General features: G+C 41.2%; 1 protein-coding gene and 1 pseudogene across 3 annotated transcripts in view; both read right to left on the bottom strand.

Annotated features, from left to right (window-relative positions):
- GTF3C3 (general transcription factor IIIC subunit 3) overlaps nucleotides 1-14,829 on the bottom strand; it is a 32,442-nt gene extending 17,613 nt beyond the window's left edge. For both annotated transcript variants that reach the window (XM_008063471.1, XM_008063477.1), the window contains exons 1-8: nucleotides 14,678-14,829; nucleotides 13,599-13,710; nucleotides 10,246-10,433; nucleotides 9,414-9,537; nucleotides 7,638-7,829; nucleotides 6,976-7,141; nucleotides 4,568-4,715; nucleotides 3,673-3,745 (exon numbers count right to left, since the gene is read on the bottom strand). In XM_008063471.1, coding sequence (XP_008061662.1) covers nucleotides 3,673-3,745; nucleotides 4,568-4,715; nucleotides 6,976-7,141; nucleotides 7,638-7,829; nucleotides 9,414-9,537; nucleotides 10,246-10,433; nucleotides 13,599-13,710; nucleotides 14,678-14,779 — 1,105 coding nt within the window. In that variant the 5' untranslated portion in view covers nucleotides 14,780-14,829. The remainder of the gene's footprint in view (nucleotides 1-3,672; nucleotides 3,746-4,567; nucleotides 4,716-6,975; nucleotides 7,142-7,637; nucleotides 7,830-9,413; nucleotides 9,538-10,245; nucleotides 10,434-13,598; nucleotides 13,711-14,677) is intronic.
- On the bottom strand, nucleotides 11,111-12,039 carry LOC103265802 (annotated as a pseudogene). The gene has a single exon (XR_504658.2). The product of XR_504658.2 is annotated as a vesicle transport through interaction with t-SNAREs homolog 1B pseudogene (transcript).
- Nucleotides 14,830-15,450: the final 621 nt, after the last annotated feature.

The following is a 15,450-nucleotide window of genomic DNA, read 5'->3' as shown; positions in this document are numbered from 1 at the left end:
TGTCTTCTATGTACAAAATCATGTACTGCATTCAAAGCAAATGACTCCACAGTCAATTCTAATTCTGGTCAACTCTTTTAAGTAAGTTCTTATACCTCCCTCTGTCTGTCCTTTAGTAGCGAGTCTCCTTCCTACTATTTTCCTAATACCCAAATGCCCACTTTCTACCTGAACGACAGGGAACTAAAAAGACAAAAATGACAGGATGTGTGGATGTTCTTTTTCTTTCTTTAATTGAAAAGGTTCTTTTTAGTCTTTACTACAAAAAGGCTAAGAAAAGGATAAAATAATATTGTGCTGTTTTCTAAAACTTCATTACAGCAAAACAATTTAAAACCCTGTGAAATTACTGAAAGGAATGTTTATCCTTAAACCTGGCTCAGGGATATGCCCAGAGCATATCTCTTCTGCAGACAGTATCTATAGACACCAATCTGAATAAGGACCAAACACATGTAGTCATCTTAACGAGACTTTTGACTTTACTAAGGTGGGATTCTATCTATATTACATATGGGTTTTATATTCCAAACTCTTGCATTTGCTTTCTTTCTAGAAATACTGTTTATTATGGTCTGAATGTCTGTGTCACACCAAAATTGTTATGTTGAAATCTAACCCCCGGTGATGGTACTAAGAGATGTGGTCTTTGGGAAGCAATCAGGTGGATGGGATTTCAGCCCTTATACAAGAGTCTGAAGGAGCCTGTTTACCCCTCTGCCACGTGGGGACATAGCAAGAGGGCTTCCTCCTTAAGGAAAGGGCACTCACCAGACATCAAACCTGGTGGCCCCTTGATCTTGGACCTCCCAGCTTTCAGAATGAACAACAGTACATTTGTTATTTCTAAATTAACCAGTCTAAGAAATTTTGTTGTAAAAGTCCAAATGTACTAATACATCTATGTGTTTTAACTTTTAGCAAGAAAAGTAAGCTATTGTAAATACTTAAAATCTCAGCATGTTCATTAGACATAGTGTACAGATGTATAAATAACTTCACTTTCAGATCAAATCGCAAAGCAAAACTCTATGACGAATGCAAGATGTATGCCTAAATCAGGTGATTCGGGAAAGTTGAAAATAAAAGAACAAAGGCACAGCAGACAGATGCGAACAAGAAAGCAGGGATCACAATGTTGCTGTCGGACAAGGTAGCATTCAGGCTACATGCATTTAAAAAGGCAAGGTCACTTCATAATGCTACTCACAGGTCACGTCAACAGTTCAGTCTGATAAACACAGAGATTAAGAGAGCTTAGACACCTGAGTGAACTTGGCAACACTAAGGAAGGTGCATATAAATGTGTGTTTAGTCCCTATAGTTTATACATTTTTAACTAATATTAAACTACACTATCTTTTAAAAAGCTTGTCTTTGTGTCACTGATACTTTACTCTCCTGAACTCCCATCAGGTCTTTCACATTTCACTAAAAAACGTGAACCTGAATAGACAATGTTCAATCTACCAATAAATGTAATCCTTTTTAAAAATGCATTTTTAAGGCCGGGCTTGGTGGCTCAACCTGTAATCCCAGCATTTTGGAAGGCCAAGGCAAGTGGGTTGTCTGAGCCAGAGGGTTTGAGATCAGCCTGGGCAACTTGGCAAGACCACATCTCTACAATAAATCAAAAATTAGCCAGCCGTGGTAGCACGCCTCTGTAGGTCAGGCTACTTGGAATGCTGAGACAGAAGGATGGTCAGAGCCCAGCAGGTTGATGCTGGGGTGGCCATGAGCATGCCACTGCACTCCAGCCTGAATGAGTGAGACTCCAACGCAAAAGAAAAAGTATATTTAAAAAGCTACCTTAGCTAACTTTGGATTGCTTTTAATCTTCTAATCTCCTAGTCTTCTGGATATATTTTCCTTAAAGTTATTCCATCAACTCTAAGGTGCCACAGATTTCAGATGCATCATTATTTTACATACTAAAACAGAAAAACGCCACTGCTTAAATGCTAGCCTGTCACTGAAACATGTTAAGATGTTAGCTGATTTCAGATATACAGGAAGGGGGGAGGGAGGGAGGACGAAGGGAGGAGAGGAAACAGAATCAATGAAAGAAACACAATAAAATATATTAAATGATAAGATGATTGATTATATCTATAATTAACACTTGAACAGAACTCTGTATTTTTTAATACTTTTCAAAACAAAGGACAACTGTCACTTTCAACACAAATATAATTATTTAGAGAAAAATCTTAAACAGGAATTATGACTGTAAAATACTAACTTAATTGGGCCTTGGTTCTCCAAGACTCAAGAAAAGTACCAAAACCAGCAGAGGCCTTCAATACCCTAATCCATGCTTTCACACCACTTCACAATTCCCACTCTTTATTCCACGTATTCACACCACCCTGGCAACTCAAATGCCCCAACCAAAGCCTCAGATCTGATCCTGCTCTCACCAAGCAACACTCCCACAGCTGCAGCTCCATTCCTGTGACATGCTCCCACACCTGCGACACTACCCCTGTGACATGCTCCCACACCTGAGACTCCATCCCTTTGATATGCTCCCATAGGTGTCTGCTGAAACCGGACCTCTATTCACATCCTCTCACTCTTCAGGTATGGCCTCCTCCATATTCCCATAACGTCAGCTTTACTACAGAAATCATCCCGTCATTCCTCCTATGATACTTGGAGCCTCTTCCCCTGTACTTCCTCGGAGCAGGAGTGTCACACTCATCTGCACACCCTTCCAGCAGTCCCTCCTAAGAAACTTCCTGAATGGGGTTCCCTCCCAGCAACTTTACACAGTTCTCCATTCCACATCCCACCTTGGACAGTGCTCTCTAGGAATCAGCACAAATCAGTTTATGTCACCATTAGGGTGGATCACATTTTAAATAAGAGTTTTTGTTTTTGGAGAATTATACCTTAGCCCAAAGGATGACATAATGATGGGGTTTTTAGGTGTCATGATAGGCCAGGGAAGGAGCATTCTGAAGCAGACGTCCTTGACACCAATTTACTTGCCCCTTCCTCAGGCTCCATCAGATACTCACAGGCAGGGGCAGAAGGTACTACCAGGAGTTATCTTATAAGAACAGAGCTTTGTCCATGAAGAAGATCAGTTCTGTGACAATCTCAGCTGGAGTCCTGCATGTTAGTATTTCAACAGGATAAAAGAACCAAGACAAGGAAAGAGCTGAAAGTGATTCTGCAAGGCACACCTCTGGTGGCTCTCTAACCAGACCTCCAATTATATATTTTGAGTCTCCAAACAATGTAGAGTCATCATATTAGTTTCTATTTTATTTATGAACGCTTAAGTTAGAAGTAGAATTTTTAAAATGAGAACATTTAAGTCCCATTTGAAAGGTCAACTGCTTTAGATCTAAAGGTTTCTGTTAAGCTGTTCAGTAATTATTTTTTCCTGTAAGAATAATGAAAAGAAACTTGTATAAGTGAAAAATGCCACATTCAAATGGACATGCTGAGAAATAAACAGGACTCAAGACAAATGACTTAAAAGATTACTTATAAGTCAATAATCACAAGATAAGAAATCTCTCTGAGGAAAAAAATGCTTCTTGAGAAAACTTGTTACGAGAACATTAACTATCAACTCACCATATTATGAAATAAATTTCCCCATAAAATATCATTATGAGCAAGAGAGCATTAGATACACTTTTCTATGCAAACTACAACCTTTATTCTCTTCTGAAGTGCTGTCTTCTGAAGTCTTTTTTTCCAGCACAATTCCAGAAAAATCTGTAATTACCTAAAGAATGGGAAAAAAAGTAAAGAAATACAATAGCTATGTATGAAAAACCTTTTCATAACACAAGACTTTGTACAGTTAACTCAATCCCAACAATATGAAAATGGATTATAAAGAGGAACGGTGTCTTTTTAATGTAAGAAATCACCAAGCATAGTGGCTCACTCCTGTAATCCCAGCACTTTGGAGGCTGAGGTGAGAGGACTGCTTGAGCAAGACAAGCATGGCCAACACAGCAAGACTTTGTCTCTACAAAATAATTTTTTAAATTAGCCAGGTGTGGTGGTATACGCCTGTAGTCCCAGTTACACAACGGCTGAGGCAGGAGGATCACTTGAGCCCAAGAAGTTGAGGCTGTGGTGAGCCATGATGGTGCCAATGCACTGTAGCCTGGATGACAGTGAGACTCTGACTCAAAAAAATAATAAATAATATTAGAAATCCTGTGACACATTTACATTTCTGTATCATGTTAACTAAGGCTAACTAAACATACACAATTCCTCTGCAGTGAACCAACCTACTTTCCCTGGCAGCTTAAGGACTAAGTCAGCCACTTGCTTGACTGTTGAGTCCTGCTAACCTGTGTGCTGATATATTTGGCACCTGCGATAATGGTGACATCTTTTATATTGTCATATGTAGCTACATTTATATTTCAGACAGAATTGTACAGAATCTAGAAGTCACCTGTTTTCTATATAGACTTTAAATATACACATCATTTAATATGCAACTAAAATGAGGAACTGCCAATTTGTGAAAATGTCTAGAATGCGGAAGCACATTCAGAACCTAACAGAGATACTCAAGCATCCTCACCTCCAATGCCTTGTCGTACTGCTTGTTGGAAATATAGAGCTCAGCTGCGATGTTGACGTCCTCCATGGAGACCAGGCCCTGGTGTTTCGAGAATGCTTCATCAATTATGTTAATAGCTGAAGTAACATCATTGGCTTCATAGTAACTCCTGAAAAAAGTGAGCAGCAGAATGGATGAATACTTAACTAATTCTACTGATAAACTCATCTTCTTGCTTAGACTCTCTAACAACAAACTGTGACATTCATTTTCTTAAAATTTGGGAGGAAAACATACTTTCTTCTTTAAAATCAGTCAGGATTGATCCAGAGAAAAATATGCCATGTCAGCATTAACAATGTCACAACATCAAGCATCTTATTCTCCCAATACCACCACCCACCATTCCAGCTCATTCTGCTGTCATACAACCCAACAACTCTTCTACTTCCATGATCCACAGAGAATAGGTCCTGGATGCCCCCTCTTAAGTCCCCTGCACCCTTCCACCCTTGCTCTTCCTGCTCTGTGGGCCAGCGTTATTAATAGTCCCTTGCACATATCCTCAGCTCTCTCACCATCATATACTCCCAGTTCCTCCTACCTCACAGCCATTTCTTGCAAGTCCCACCGATGCCTCTTCCTCTTCTCCCTGACTTCCAAATGCCAAAGTACCCAGGGTTCAGGCCCCAGAACCCTCCCTTTCCCCTCCCTCTCTCTCCCTCTCTGCGCCCCCCCCTACAACTCCTATCCAACATAAGATCTTGGGAGTTCAGCCTTCAAAGCATACTCAGAATTGAATACCTCCCCCATCTCCTGCTGTGTCCACCCTGTCCAGTCACCACTATTTGTGTATCCTGCAGGGACCTCCTAAGCAGGCCCCCTACGTCTGCTCCTCCCTCTGTTCAACCTATTCTCAAGAGTAGCCAGAATTGACACACTTAAACTTTATGCCAGACCATGTCACTTTTCTACTCAGATCCTCCAGTAACTTCCAAACTCATTCAGGATAAAGGCAAAAGCCCTGACAACAGTCTGCAAAGGCCCCTGATGGATTCCCAACACCTCCCTGCTCTACGCCTCTTAACCCTTCAGCTTCCAGTGTTCCCTGAAGACACTCTGCACTTGATACTCCCTTTATGAGACTCTGCCCTGAACATTCATTCCTGCATCTCCCTCATTCAGCATGACAACAGCATGGTAATAGTCCTTCCCTCATCACTCTTTCCTGAAATCACAGGCCCCATGCCCAAGACTCCTCCCCTTCTTCCCACCACTTGCCAATACCTGACACCCCTGATCTAACAGGCTTGTTTACTCTCTCCCCCATTGGACAAGAGTACCACAAATGCAGGGGACTTTAAAACATGCTCAGGCCTGGAAACTGGTTCCGTGTACATACCTAGTGCATGAGATGTACCTGATAAACCTTTCTGGAGGGAAAGCAGGGTGCACAGGGAAAGCCCGATCCACAGAAGTCACAGAGACAGAATTCCATGCAGGACAGACCTCCATAGCAAAGGCAGAACTGACTACCACCATGCTGCCCCAATAGAAATACTGCAGATAATCAAGTAGAAAACCAGTTTACTCTCATAGGCCACTTGCAGTTCATAAAGCAGAAGCCTACTGGACTAACCACTGCAACAGCTGAAGATCTGACAGCCAGTAACCGCCAAGACCCTCAGTGTACAGTACTACTAGGAATCAACTTAGAGTTGCCCTGCCTCAATAGATTTCCCAAAAATGCTTGACAGTAGTCCTACATACCCTTGGAAGGGCAGGGATTGATCTCACAGCTAAGCATCATCATTATAAAGGCCATGGAGTTAGTCAGGTTAACCCTAACATGCCCAGAGTAAGATGGTTATCCCAGGCTCAAACACTACATGACAGACATCCCTAGGCAGAAAGCATAGGCAGCAAAATGCCTCCTGCTTTGTTTTGTTACACAGAATATCAGAGAAGTAAATGCAGGAGGGCATGTTTTAGATTAAGTTACATATAGTCAGTAATGTGTGCCAGCTATAAGAAGAAATTCTTAATCTTAAAATCTTACTCTAGTACTGGCTCAAGAGAATGATTATAGAATATCCCATGTCACAAACATTTCACAGTCACATCTACAATAAAAATAAATTTTAAAATTATTGCAAATATACACAATTTCAGCTAAGTGATGGGAATCTGGGAACCTAGTCACCCTTTCAGAGCATGCCCCATGTTTAAGCTCCTAAGCAACAGAAACGTAATCTTCTATATAAGATTTTCTGAGTGATTATAGTTGACTTGGAAACAGAAAAGGTCAGAAAATTAGGCAAAACATTTCCTGAACTTCAATGAAAAGGATGTTCTATTTCAAATACATGCTCTAATTTGCAAATTAGATGACGAGGAGCCACATCTGGACATACTTCCCTCCAACTTACTTTGCCATATCACGAGCCAGTTGCATGAAACGCTCTCCATCAGATGGAGACAGGAGGTTTAAGATGCGTCTGTAACCATCCATGGCCATCTTATGATCACCCATCTGCTCATAAAGGCTCGACCGCTCCCACAGGTAACGGACATTAGTAGGCTCGTATTTAAGAGCTAAACAGACAAAAACACAAGTTACATATCTGCCACAAAAAGGGGTGCATGATGCCTGGGTGTGACCCCCCCATCTCCTCAGGACATGCAGTAAGCACTTTAGACCAGTCCTTCAATGGAACTAAAGGAGATATGCTGGAACAAACTTGTCATCACAGCAACCCTCGATGAGGTTTAATCTAAGACCAAACAGAAGCTGAATCTCCATACTGATCTTTATTTGGCCACTCTGGCCTGACATGAACCCTCAATACTGACCTCAGGGGAAACTGAAGGTGCTGTTCATCCAAAAACTTTGTGTTGCATTACCTCACAGTATTAATAAAGTCACTAACAAACAACATGAGAACTCAGTGACCCCAGATACTACCTTCTGGTATAAAAGCACAAGAAACAAATGCATTTCAGCCAATATCACAAGCCAGAATAGCAAGTACAATTGTCAAAAAATCTATTAGGTAACATCTTATCAAGTGAGAAAAAATATTTTAATTACCTTTTGTATAGCAAAAAATAGCCTGTTTAATATTGTCCTGTTCCAGAGACATTTCTGCCAGTCTAACCCATTCTTCGGTGTCACTGGGATTTAAATGTGCAGCAATCAACTCAAACTGCAATGACTTCTCCATGTCACCTTGGTCTTCATATATCATGGCAAGAGTAGAGAATGGCTCATAGGCCAGAGGAGCTACAACGGATTAAACAGATAAATTCCATTGGCTGAGGGAAGAGGCTTGAGTGGATGTCAACCCCATGGTTCAAACTGTGTGTCTTTTAATACCTAAACACCTCCAATCACTCTAGCAGAAATATACAAACTGCTTAATGCAAGTGAAAATAAACACAGGATTATATATGCTTTATTTTCATACATTTTTAAAATGTTAAAGTATAATGCCATGATCTTACTTTCCACTGCACTCCCTTCATGAAAATCCCCCTCACAGGCCGGGCTCGGGGGCTCAGCCTGTAATCCCACGCTTTGGGAGACCGAGGTGAGTGAATTGCCTGAGCCTGCAGGTTCGAGACCCGCCTGGGCAACCTGGCGAGACATCATCTCTACTATAAATCAAAAAAATTAGCCGGGCATGGTGGCGCGTGCCTGAAGTTCCAGCTGCTTGGAAGGCTGAGGCGGAAGGATCACCAGAGCCCAGAAAGTCGAGGCTGCGGTGGTCGGGAGCGTGCCACAGCACTCCAGTCTGGGTGACAGTGAGTCACTCTGACTCAAAAAAAAAAAAAACAAACAAAAGAAAATCCCCCTCACTAAGGCTAAACATGGCTAACAGCTCAGCAAAGTCATCCTGGTGAGCACCAGTCACATCAGTGGGTGAGTCTTCCTGGTCTGTTTCCCATCCCAGGGAGCGCAGTACGAATGGAGAGATGGTAGTAAGCAGCGCCTAGTCCCAGAATACTGGTAAATCTACATTTCTCAAATACTGCTTCTGAAACAAAATTCAAAGATTATGAGCTATTAAAGTCAAAATTTTTTGTCAAAAAAAATTATAAATGGAAATAAAGAAACAGATAATACTGGAAAGTAGAAACCTAATGAAATATACTGAAAAAAAAAGTTTGCTTAATCTTATTTCTAAAGGAGTTAAAAAGTAAAAGCAGTAGCCTCAAATTACCCAAATAAATAATCCAGGAAATTATAAGAAATGACCCTAGTCTAACTAAAGAGAAATGCCAAAATACTGAAACGATAAACTAAAAGTTCACTATATTACAACTACCCAACCCACTCTGCAGGGCATTATTTGACAACACAACAGGGAAGCAAAATAATAATGTAAGTAATTAGTAGCAAAAAAAAAAAAAAAAAATTCTGAGTATGTCCTTTAATACACCTAGGAAATATTGTTTAATTGGAAGATGACAAGTTTAAATTGTCTTTTACCAAAAATAGATTAAAATAATCCAGCACTGCATAATCTGAAAAATGGAAAAAAGAATGTTCAAGTGGTTTTAGCATAAGGTGTTTAACGTATTTTTTAAAAAGACTAACAAACTTCTAAAACCACAAAATGAAACATTAAAAACCAAATAAAAACAAAAAAAGAACCCTGTAAAAATTCAGTAAATATTAATGATATTTCATTGAATCATGTTCTGTGGTTTCCAATTTCTTGTGAAAAGCAGAGATAACTTATCACAAATAAGTATCCCCAATCCTCTGAAAATGTTTTCCTAATAGAATAGTGACGTCCTCCTCCAACTATTTTAAGTCAGACTACTAGACTGCTGTGATCAATCAAGTCCCCGCAGGAAACACCTTGTCTGATGATCTCCATGCACATCAGAATCGCCTCTTCACGCTCCCCTCGAGCAAAGCGGATGTTGGCTTCACCCATGAGACCTCTCAGAGCTCTGGGGAGTTTACTGCGAGGTCTTTTCTCCTGTTGCGAGAAAAAAGGTTTAGATTAAAATACAGTAAAGTTGGGGATTTCAATTCCAATCATATTAATAAATATAGAACATAATAAAACTAAAATTTTCCTTTAAAACTTTTCAATGTTCTAAACTCAGAACCAAAAGGCTGCAAGCCTAACAGATTATTTAACATCAAAGTCTAAAGTTCACTTGCAGGAAAGAATAGAATTATCCTATGATACTCTCCAAAGAGAAGCATCTCAGAAAGTCTAAAAACAAAAACTTCCTACAGTGTAAAGTTCAAAGTTCAGTAAAATATACAAAGAAATCAAAAACCAAAGTGGTCAGGAATCACTAAATTACTACTCAGAATAACAACAAAGGTGGAACAAAATGCTACAAAATGGACTTATACACCAGGAGACTTGTTATGATATAATTTACTAGAGATCCTCCTTCTTTCAAATTATCTACTCAGAACTAACTTGGTTAAAAAAACATAGGGTTATAGTATGGACCTTTTAGTAGCAAAACTACAGTTTATTTTAACATAGCAATAATTAAGTTTTTACTTAAAAATTATCTCAAAAGGAAACTTAAATGACAGTAGTTGTCTCTTAGTACTTCCTTTCTTATAGTTTTTTCCCAGGTATAATTTAAAGACAGATTTTTTCCATCAGTTTGACATTTTCTTACATTGCTTATAATAAATATCAAAATAAGTAAGAATTTACTTTCATCATTTTCTTGGTTTCTCGATTGAGAACCATCTCCAATACAAATACATCGCCAGCAGTGGGTTGCTCAGGTGTTTCTTCTTCCTCCTCCTCTTCTTCCTCTTCCTCCTCATCATCTTCATTCTCTCCCAGCATGGAAGCAAAGACCTTGTGAACAGACTTACTCACTCCATCTGACGTTTCTCCTGAAAAAAGAGACATTAAGGTTGCAAAGGGAAAAAAAAGTTATGAACTCTCAGTGTTTAAGAGGGAAAACAGTATTTTCTGGAGTATAATGTAATGGCAAACTTGAAAGTGAAAAATAGCAAATTAACACCCCCCAAAACAACCTGAACAAACCTGTCCCAAAAGCTATGTACTTTGCTCTGGAGGAATGGCTGACATTCTGTAGGCCTCACCCAGCTTTATAGGTAAAATTAACTGGAAAATCAGAAGCACATGCAATAATAATTAAACAGAGAGAAGAAACATAAACAAGACACAGACCCAAGAACTAAACAAGCATGGTGGGACAGAACCCCACTGGCATAGCACAGAAGCCAAATTAGAGGGCTCTAGAGTCAAACTGCCTGGCTTCAAACTTTATCTCCATCTGCCATTAGCTATGCAACCTTGAATAAATTACTGAGTGCTACTATTAGTAGTAAATAGCACTATTATTTCAGGAACAAAACAACATGACATAGTTCATTTGTATCTTAGGATGGCCCTACAATACAATGACTTTTGTATGTTCATAATGATGACCTCGAATGATCAAGAGAAGGTTAAGTTCGGAAGCCAATGTTCTGTTAAACAAGGCAAACATTGCTATGGCTTGAATATTTGTCCCCTCCAAAATGCATATTTATTTATTTATTTATTTTTCAAGAAGTCATAAGCAGCATTTATTACCTTGGTATATCACACTGGTCTTGTTGCTGTTCCTTCACATTTAAATGGCTTTCCACCTTTCCCCCCTCCTCCCACAGTCTGGCTACACAGTCCATCCTGGCACTGTCAGCCCACAGCAGCAACAGGTTTCTTCCATCCACATCCTTAATACTATGCATTCACAGGGCCAAAGTGCTGGTTCACAAACCCTTCCCTTTGGGAAGTCAATGCTTGTGAAAGAATTTGCAGTAAACCAGTCCTCCCAAGATGGCTAGCTCCAGCAAGATGATGATGGAAAGTAGCAGCTTGTTGGCTGTCACTTTTCTGGACATTGAACGGAGAATCTTTCGACTTTTGCTCAAGTTTTCATTTGTATTTACCAGTCTACTCTTGGTACGTTCCAACTGGTCTCGCTGTTCTCGCAGCTCTTCTATGACTTCTGAGCCAATCTGGTCAGTCTCTGTGGCAATCCGATGAGAGCGCTCAATACTTTGGGTGGCTCGGTTCAGGCTTTCCGTGCCTTGCAGAAGCAGCGCCCTTTGAGACTGCAGCTGATTCATATGCTCATTCTCTACAGCATACGAGCCATATTTCATGTCTCCTTGGCCCCCAGGTGTGGCTGTCAAAGGTGTGCTTCTCACCTCCTGATGGAGTTTGGCATGGTCCTTCTGGTAGTTTCTAAGTTTAGACATCATGGGGTTACGGAAAGAGAGGGGTGCATAACGCAGTTCCTCTTCCATCTGCCAGCATTTCATTTGCTTCCTGTTGCTTTTCATCAAAATCTCGGATCAACTTCTTCTCTTCGGTCCCTGCCATCTCCAGCAGCCGCTCGGGCATCCCTTGCAAGTCTTCATGGAGGCCGCAGAAGATCTCATGCAGCTTCTCAAAGTGCTCCGAGGAGGTGGCGGAGGTGGCCATGGTGCGGGCCGTGCTACAGCAGCGGCCGCCGCGGTCCGGCGCAGCCGCTGCTGTCGCTGCTGCTGTCACTGCTGCAGCCACCGCCGCAGCCACCCAGGAAGAGGCCCAAAATGCATATTTAAACTTAATCCCCAAGGTGACAGTATTGAGAGGTGGGGCTCTGACCTCATGCATGAATTAATCCATTTATGGGTAATGGATTAATCACAGGAGTGGGGCAGTTGGCTTTACAAGAAGAGGAAGAGTGACCTGAGTTAGCACACTCAGACCTCTCATCACGAGATGCCCTGTGCCACCTCAGGACTCTGCAGTCTCCACCAGCCAGAAGGCCCTCACCAGATGTGGTCCCTCAACCTTAGCCTCCATAACTGTCAGAAATAAATTCCTTTTCCTTATAAATTACCCAGTTTCAGGTATTCTGCTATAAGCAACAGAAAACAGACTTTAGAAAAGTAAACTTTAGAAAAGTTCCTCAAAAAAGTTAAAATTAAAAATATATGTAATATATAAATATAAATACATATATTTGTGTTCAGAAAACCTCAAGCTTATTCACTTATGCAAAATACTTCAAACCCCAAAGCTGATGGATAAACATGTGCCTGCTGCTACAGTCGAACTTAGAAAAAAAAGATGACAGAAGAGCAGCTCCTCCCCTGAGCAGATAAAGACCCACAGGTGTCAGAACAACTCCAGCTCCCTTTCCCACCCCACTCACCAGCCAAAGTAAGAAACTTTCTTCCTGTTCTTCCCCTCTTGGTCCAAGGAGGTAGGAATAAAGCTTTTTTTTTGCCCATCCTATGAATGTGTGTTCTCTGTGTAAAGGCTTATTTGTTTAATGGGAAAAAGCTAGCCCCTATTTATAATCCCCAGAACTAGATAGCTTAGTTTGGGTCTCAGTCAGATCCTGTTCACAAAGCTACATTTTACTTGGCATTTTGGCATCTCAGGTAAATTGACATGGGTAGTAAAGGATAATCTGAGCTATTATCAGCATTCTGATCACCAGAAAGGGGTATCAATCACAGAAAAATTAATAAATTTGCATGCTAGTCCATCATTACACTATGATGAGTTTAATTAGTCTGGGTGCACTAATCAAGTTTAATAGCATACATGCAAAACTGAGGACTGAATCCTAGATACCTATGCTATGTGTGAGGGCCCATCTGGGGAGTCAACTGACCTTCACACCAGCATTTCTGTCTTACCTCCCTATCACCAAAGCAGTGGTTTGGAAGCCACGATTAATGGAAAGGTTGGAAGTATCATCTGGAACTAATTAGTCACCAGGTAAGAGGGCCAATTTAAAAAACAATGACTCTAAAAAGGTTCCCAAACAAATACTGATGTCAATTTGAAACACTTTTCCATTATTTGCTGAGTTATTAAATATCATTATTGTTATTTAATTGAACACCTACTATATACCAGGATTACAATACTGATAAACCAGGAGCATTAATGAATATCAGTGCAATGAAAAAAATGTTTTCACTAAGTTACTTTTCTTACATACTCTTAACATCCAATGCAAGCAGCAAATAATCCCAACATACCTTCATTGGCATCTTTGTCTTGGGATTTGGTAGAGTCAATTCCTGATGATGATGGAACTTCAGAGTCATCTAGATTTTCTTCAGCTGATAACTTTCCTTTTTCCTGAAGACTCTGTGATTGAAAATTAATTAATGAGTCCATAGAGTAACGCAGATTTAGCTCTCCCCAGTCAGAGTCTATGTCTCTAGTCCTAGCTTTGCCACTCAGTCATTCTGTGATGGTGGGTGGGCAAATAATACAATAGGATGTTTACCTCATTTTCTATTTATAGAAAACTTCTGCACACATACATATTTTGTGGAATCTAAATTTGAATATTGCCAAAACATTTTACAGTACTTAGATCTTAACCTTCCATCTCAATTGGTCGTTTGTAAAAAAAAAAAAAAAAAAAAAAAAAAAAATATATATATATATATATATATATATATATATCTTAATGATTTCACTAATCTGCATGTTGTATCCTAACACTTTAAATAAAAAGATGGGGCCCTACAAAGTCGAATGCATTAGGAAAGAATCTGCCAGCTAACTCCAAAAGGTTGAATTATTTTTACTTTCCCTTGGACTTCAAGTAAGTGAGAATATGTGGAAAATGCAGATATTTCTTCCTCAGTATGAAAATATAGGTACGCATGAAGAGTGTCATGTTATCAATTAGATTTACTTTTGTTATGGAATATTAAATGACACCACTGGAGACTCCTCAAAAAACAGGAGCTCAATCCCCGCAGGGTTGAAATAAACTGGGGTCCAAAGAAGAGGTGAGTTGCCCACACAGGTCACAAAACACGCAGCGCAACGCTAAGACCTGACCCCGACACTGGGGTCCCAAACGCCTCTCCCTACTTCCACTTTACCAGCGTCCAGCCACTCCCGATGCAAACTTAGAATTAGGAAAAAGGAGACGAGTTAGGGACCGCTTAACGACAGAAGTTCCTCGGGGGAACCATGCTAAGCCGCCCGGCGCGGGTGGGGCGAGCCTGGGGTCTCCGCCAAGTAAAAGGGGCCGCCTGGGCCCAACATCCCAGCTCGCGAGGGCGACGGAAGGGGCACTGGTCCCAGAGAGCCTCACTTTCTTCTCGCGGGTTTTCCTCTCCTCTCTCCGTCTCTCGAACTCCTCAAAGGAGATCTTCCCCTCCAGATAGTCGATGAGCTCCGGGCTGAACCCTGACATGTCTGAAGGACCCACACAGCCCCAGGAATCGGGACCGGGAGACGGAAAAGCCACGAGCCGGAAGGGCCACGAGCCCGAGCAGCCGAGAGATGGGACCGGCGTCCTACCGGAAAAGCCGCCGGGCTCGCGCCGCTCCAGACGCATCGCTTGAGTTCCGGTTGGCCAGGCGGGCACTTCCGGCGTAAACGGGGTACTTGACTCGTCCCGTCCCCTCCTGCTTGAGAAGATTTGGCGTTGAAAAATCTAGGCTTTAAGGAGAATTTCTTTAGATAATTCCCCACAACTCCTCTCAAAGATGTTTTTCACCCTCCCAATCCATGTTCTTCTCTGAAGATCCTTTACATTTGCTTGTCTTTGCTGTGGCGATTGTTTTCCTTAATTTCTCCCTTTGCTCTCCTATGTGTGTCTCTCCCCATCCTGCCCCGGTGAGCAAACTGAGTCCCATTTTATGCTCTGAATCCTGCCCGAGTCCACCTTCAGCCCCTTTCGTAGGAGTCCACGCTCCCCTCCCCAGTCCTGCTTGCTTGGGCCTGTTGCACCTCCTGGGCCGTCTCTTATGCCCATGTGTTCTGTTGATGAAAAGATGCTAAACTCTGAAATACTTTATGGTGGTTTATTCTGAAACAAACTTGGGGTCTTACGTTTGGCAACACTCATCTTCAGGAGGTCCT

This window comes from Carlito syrichta, unplaced genomic scaffold, assembly GCF_000164805.1.
Source record: "Carlito syrichta isolate Samal-C Ts95f unplaced genomic scaffold, Tarsius_syrichta-2.0.1 Scaffold98732, whole genome shotgun sequence".
NCBI lineage: Eukaryota > Metazoa > Chordata > Mammalia > Primates > Tarsiidae > Carlito > Carlito syrichta.
This window is presented reverse-complemented; position numbering and strand designations above follow the sequence as displayed.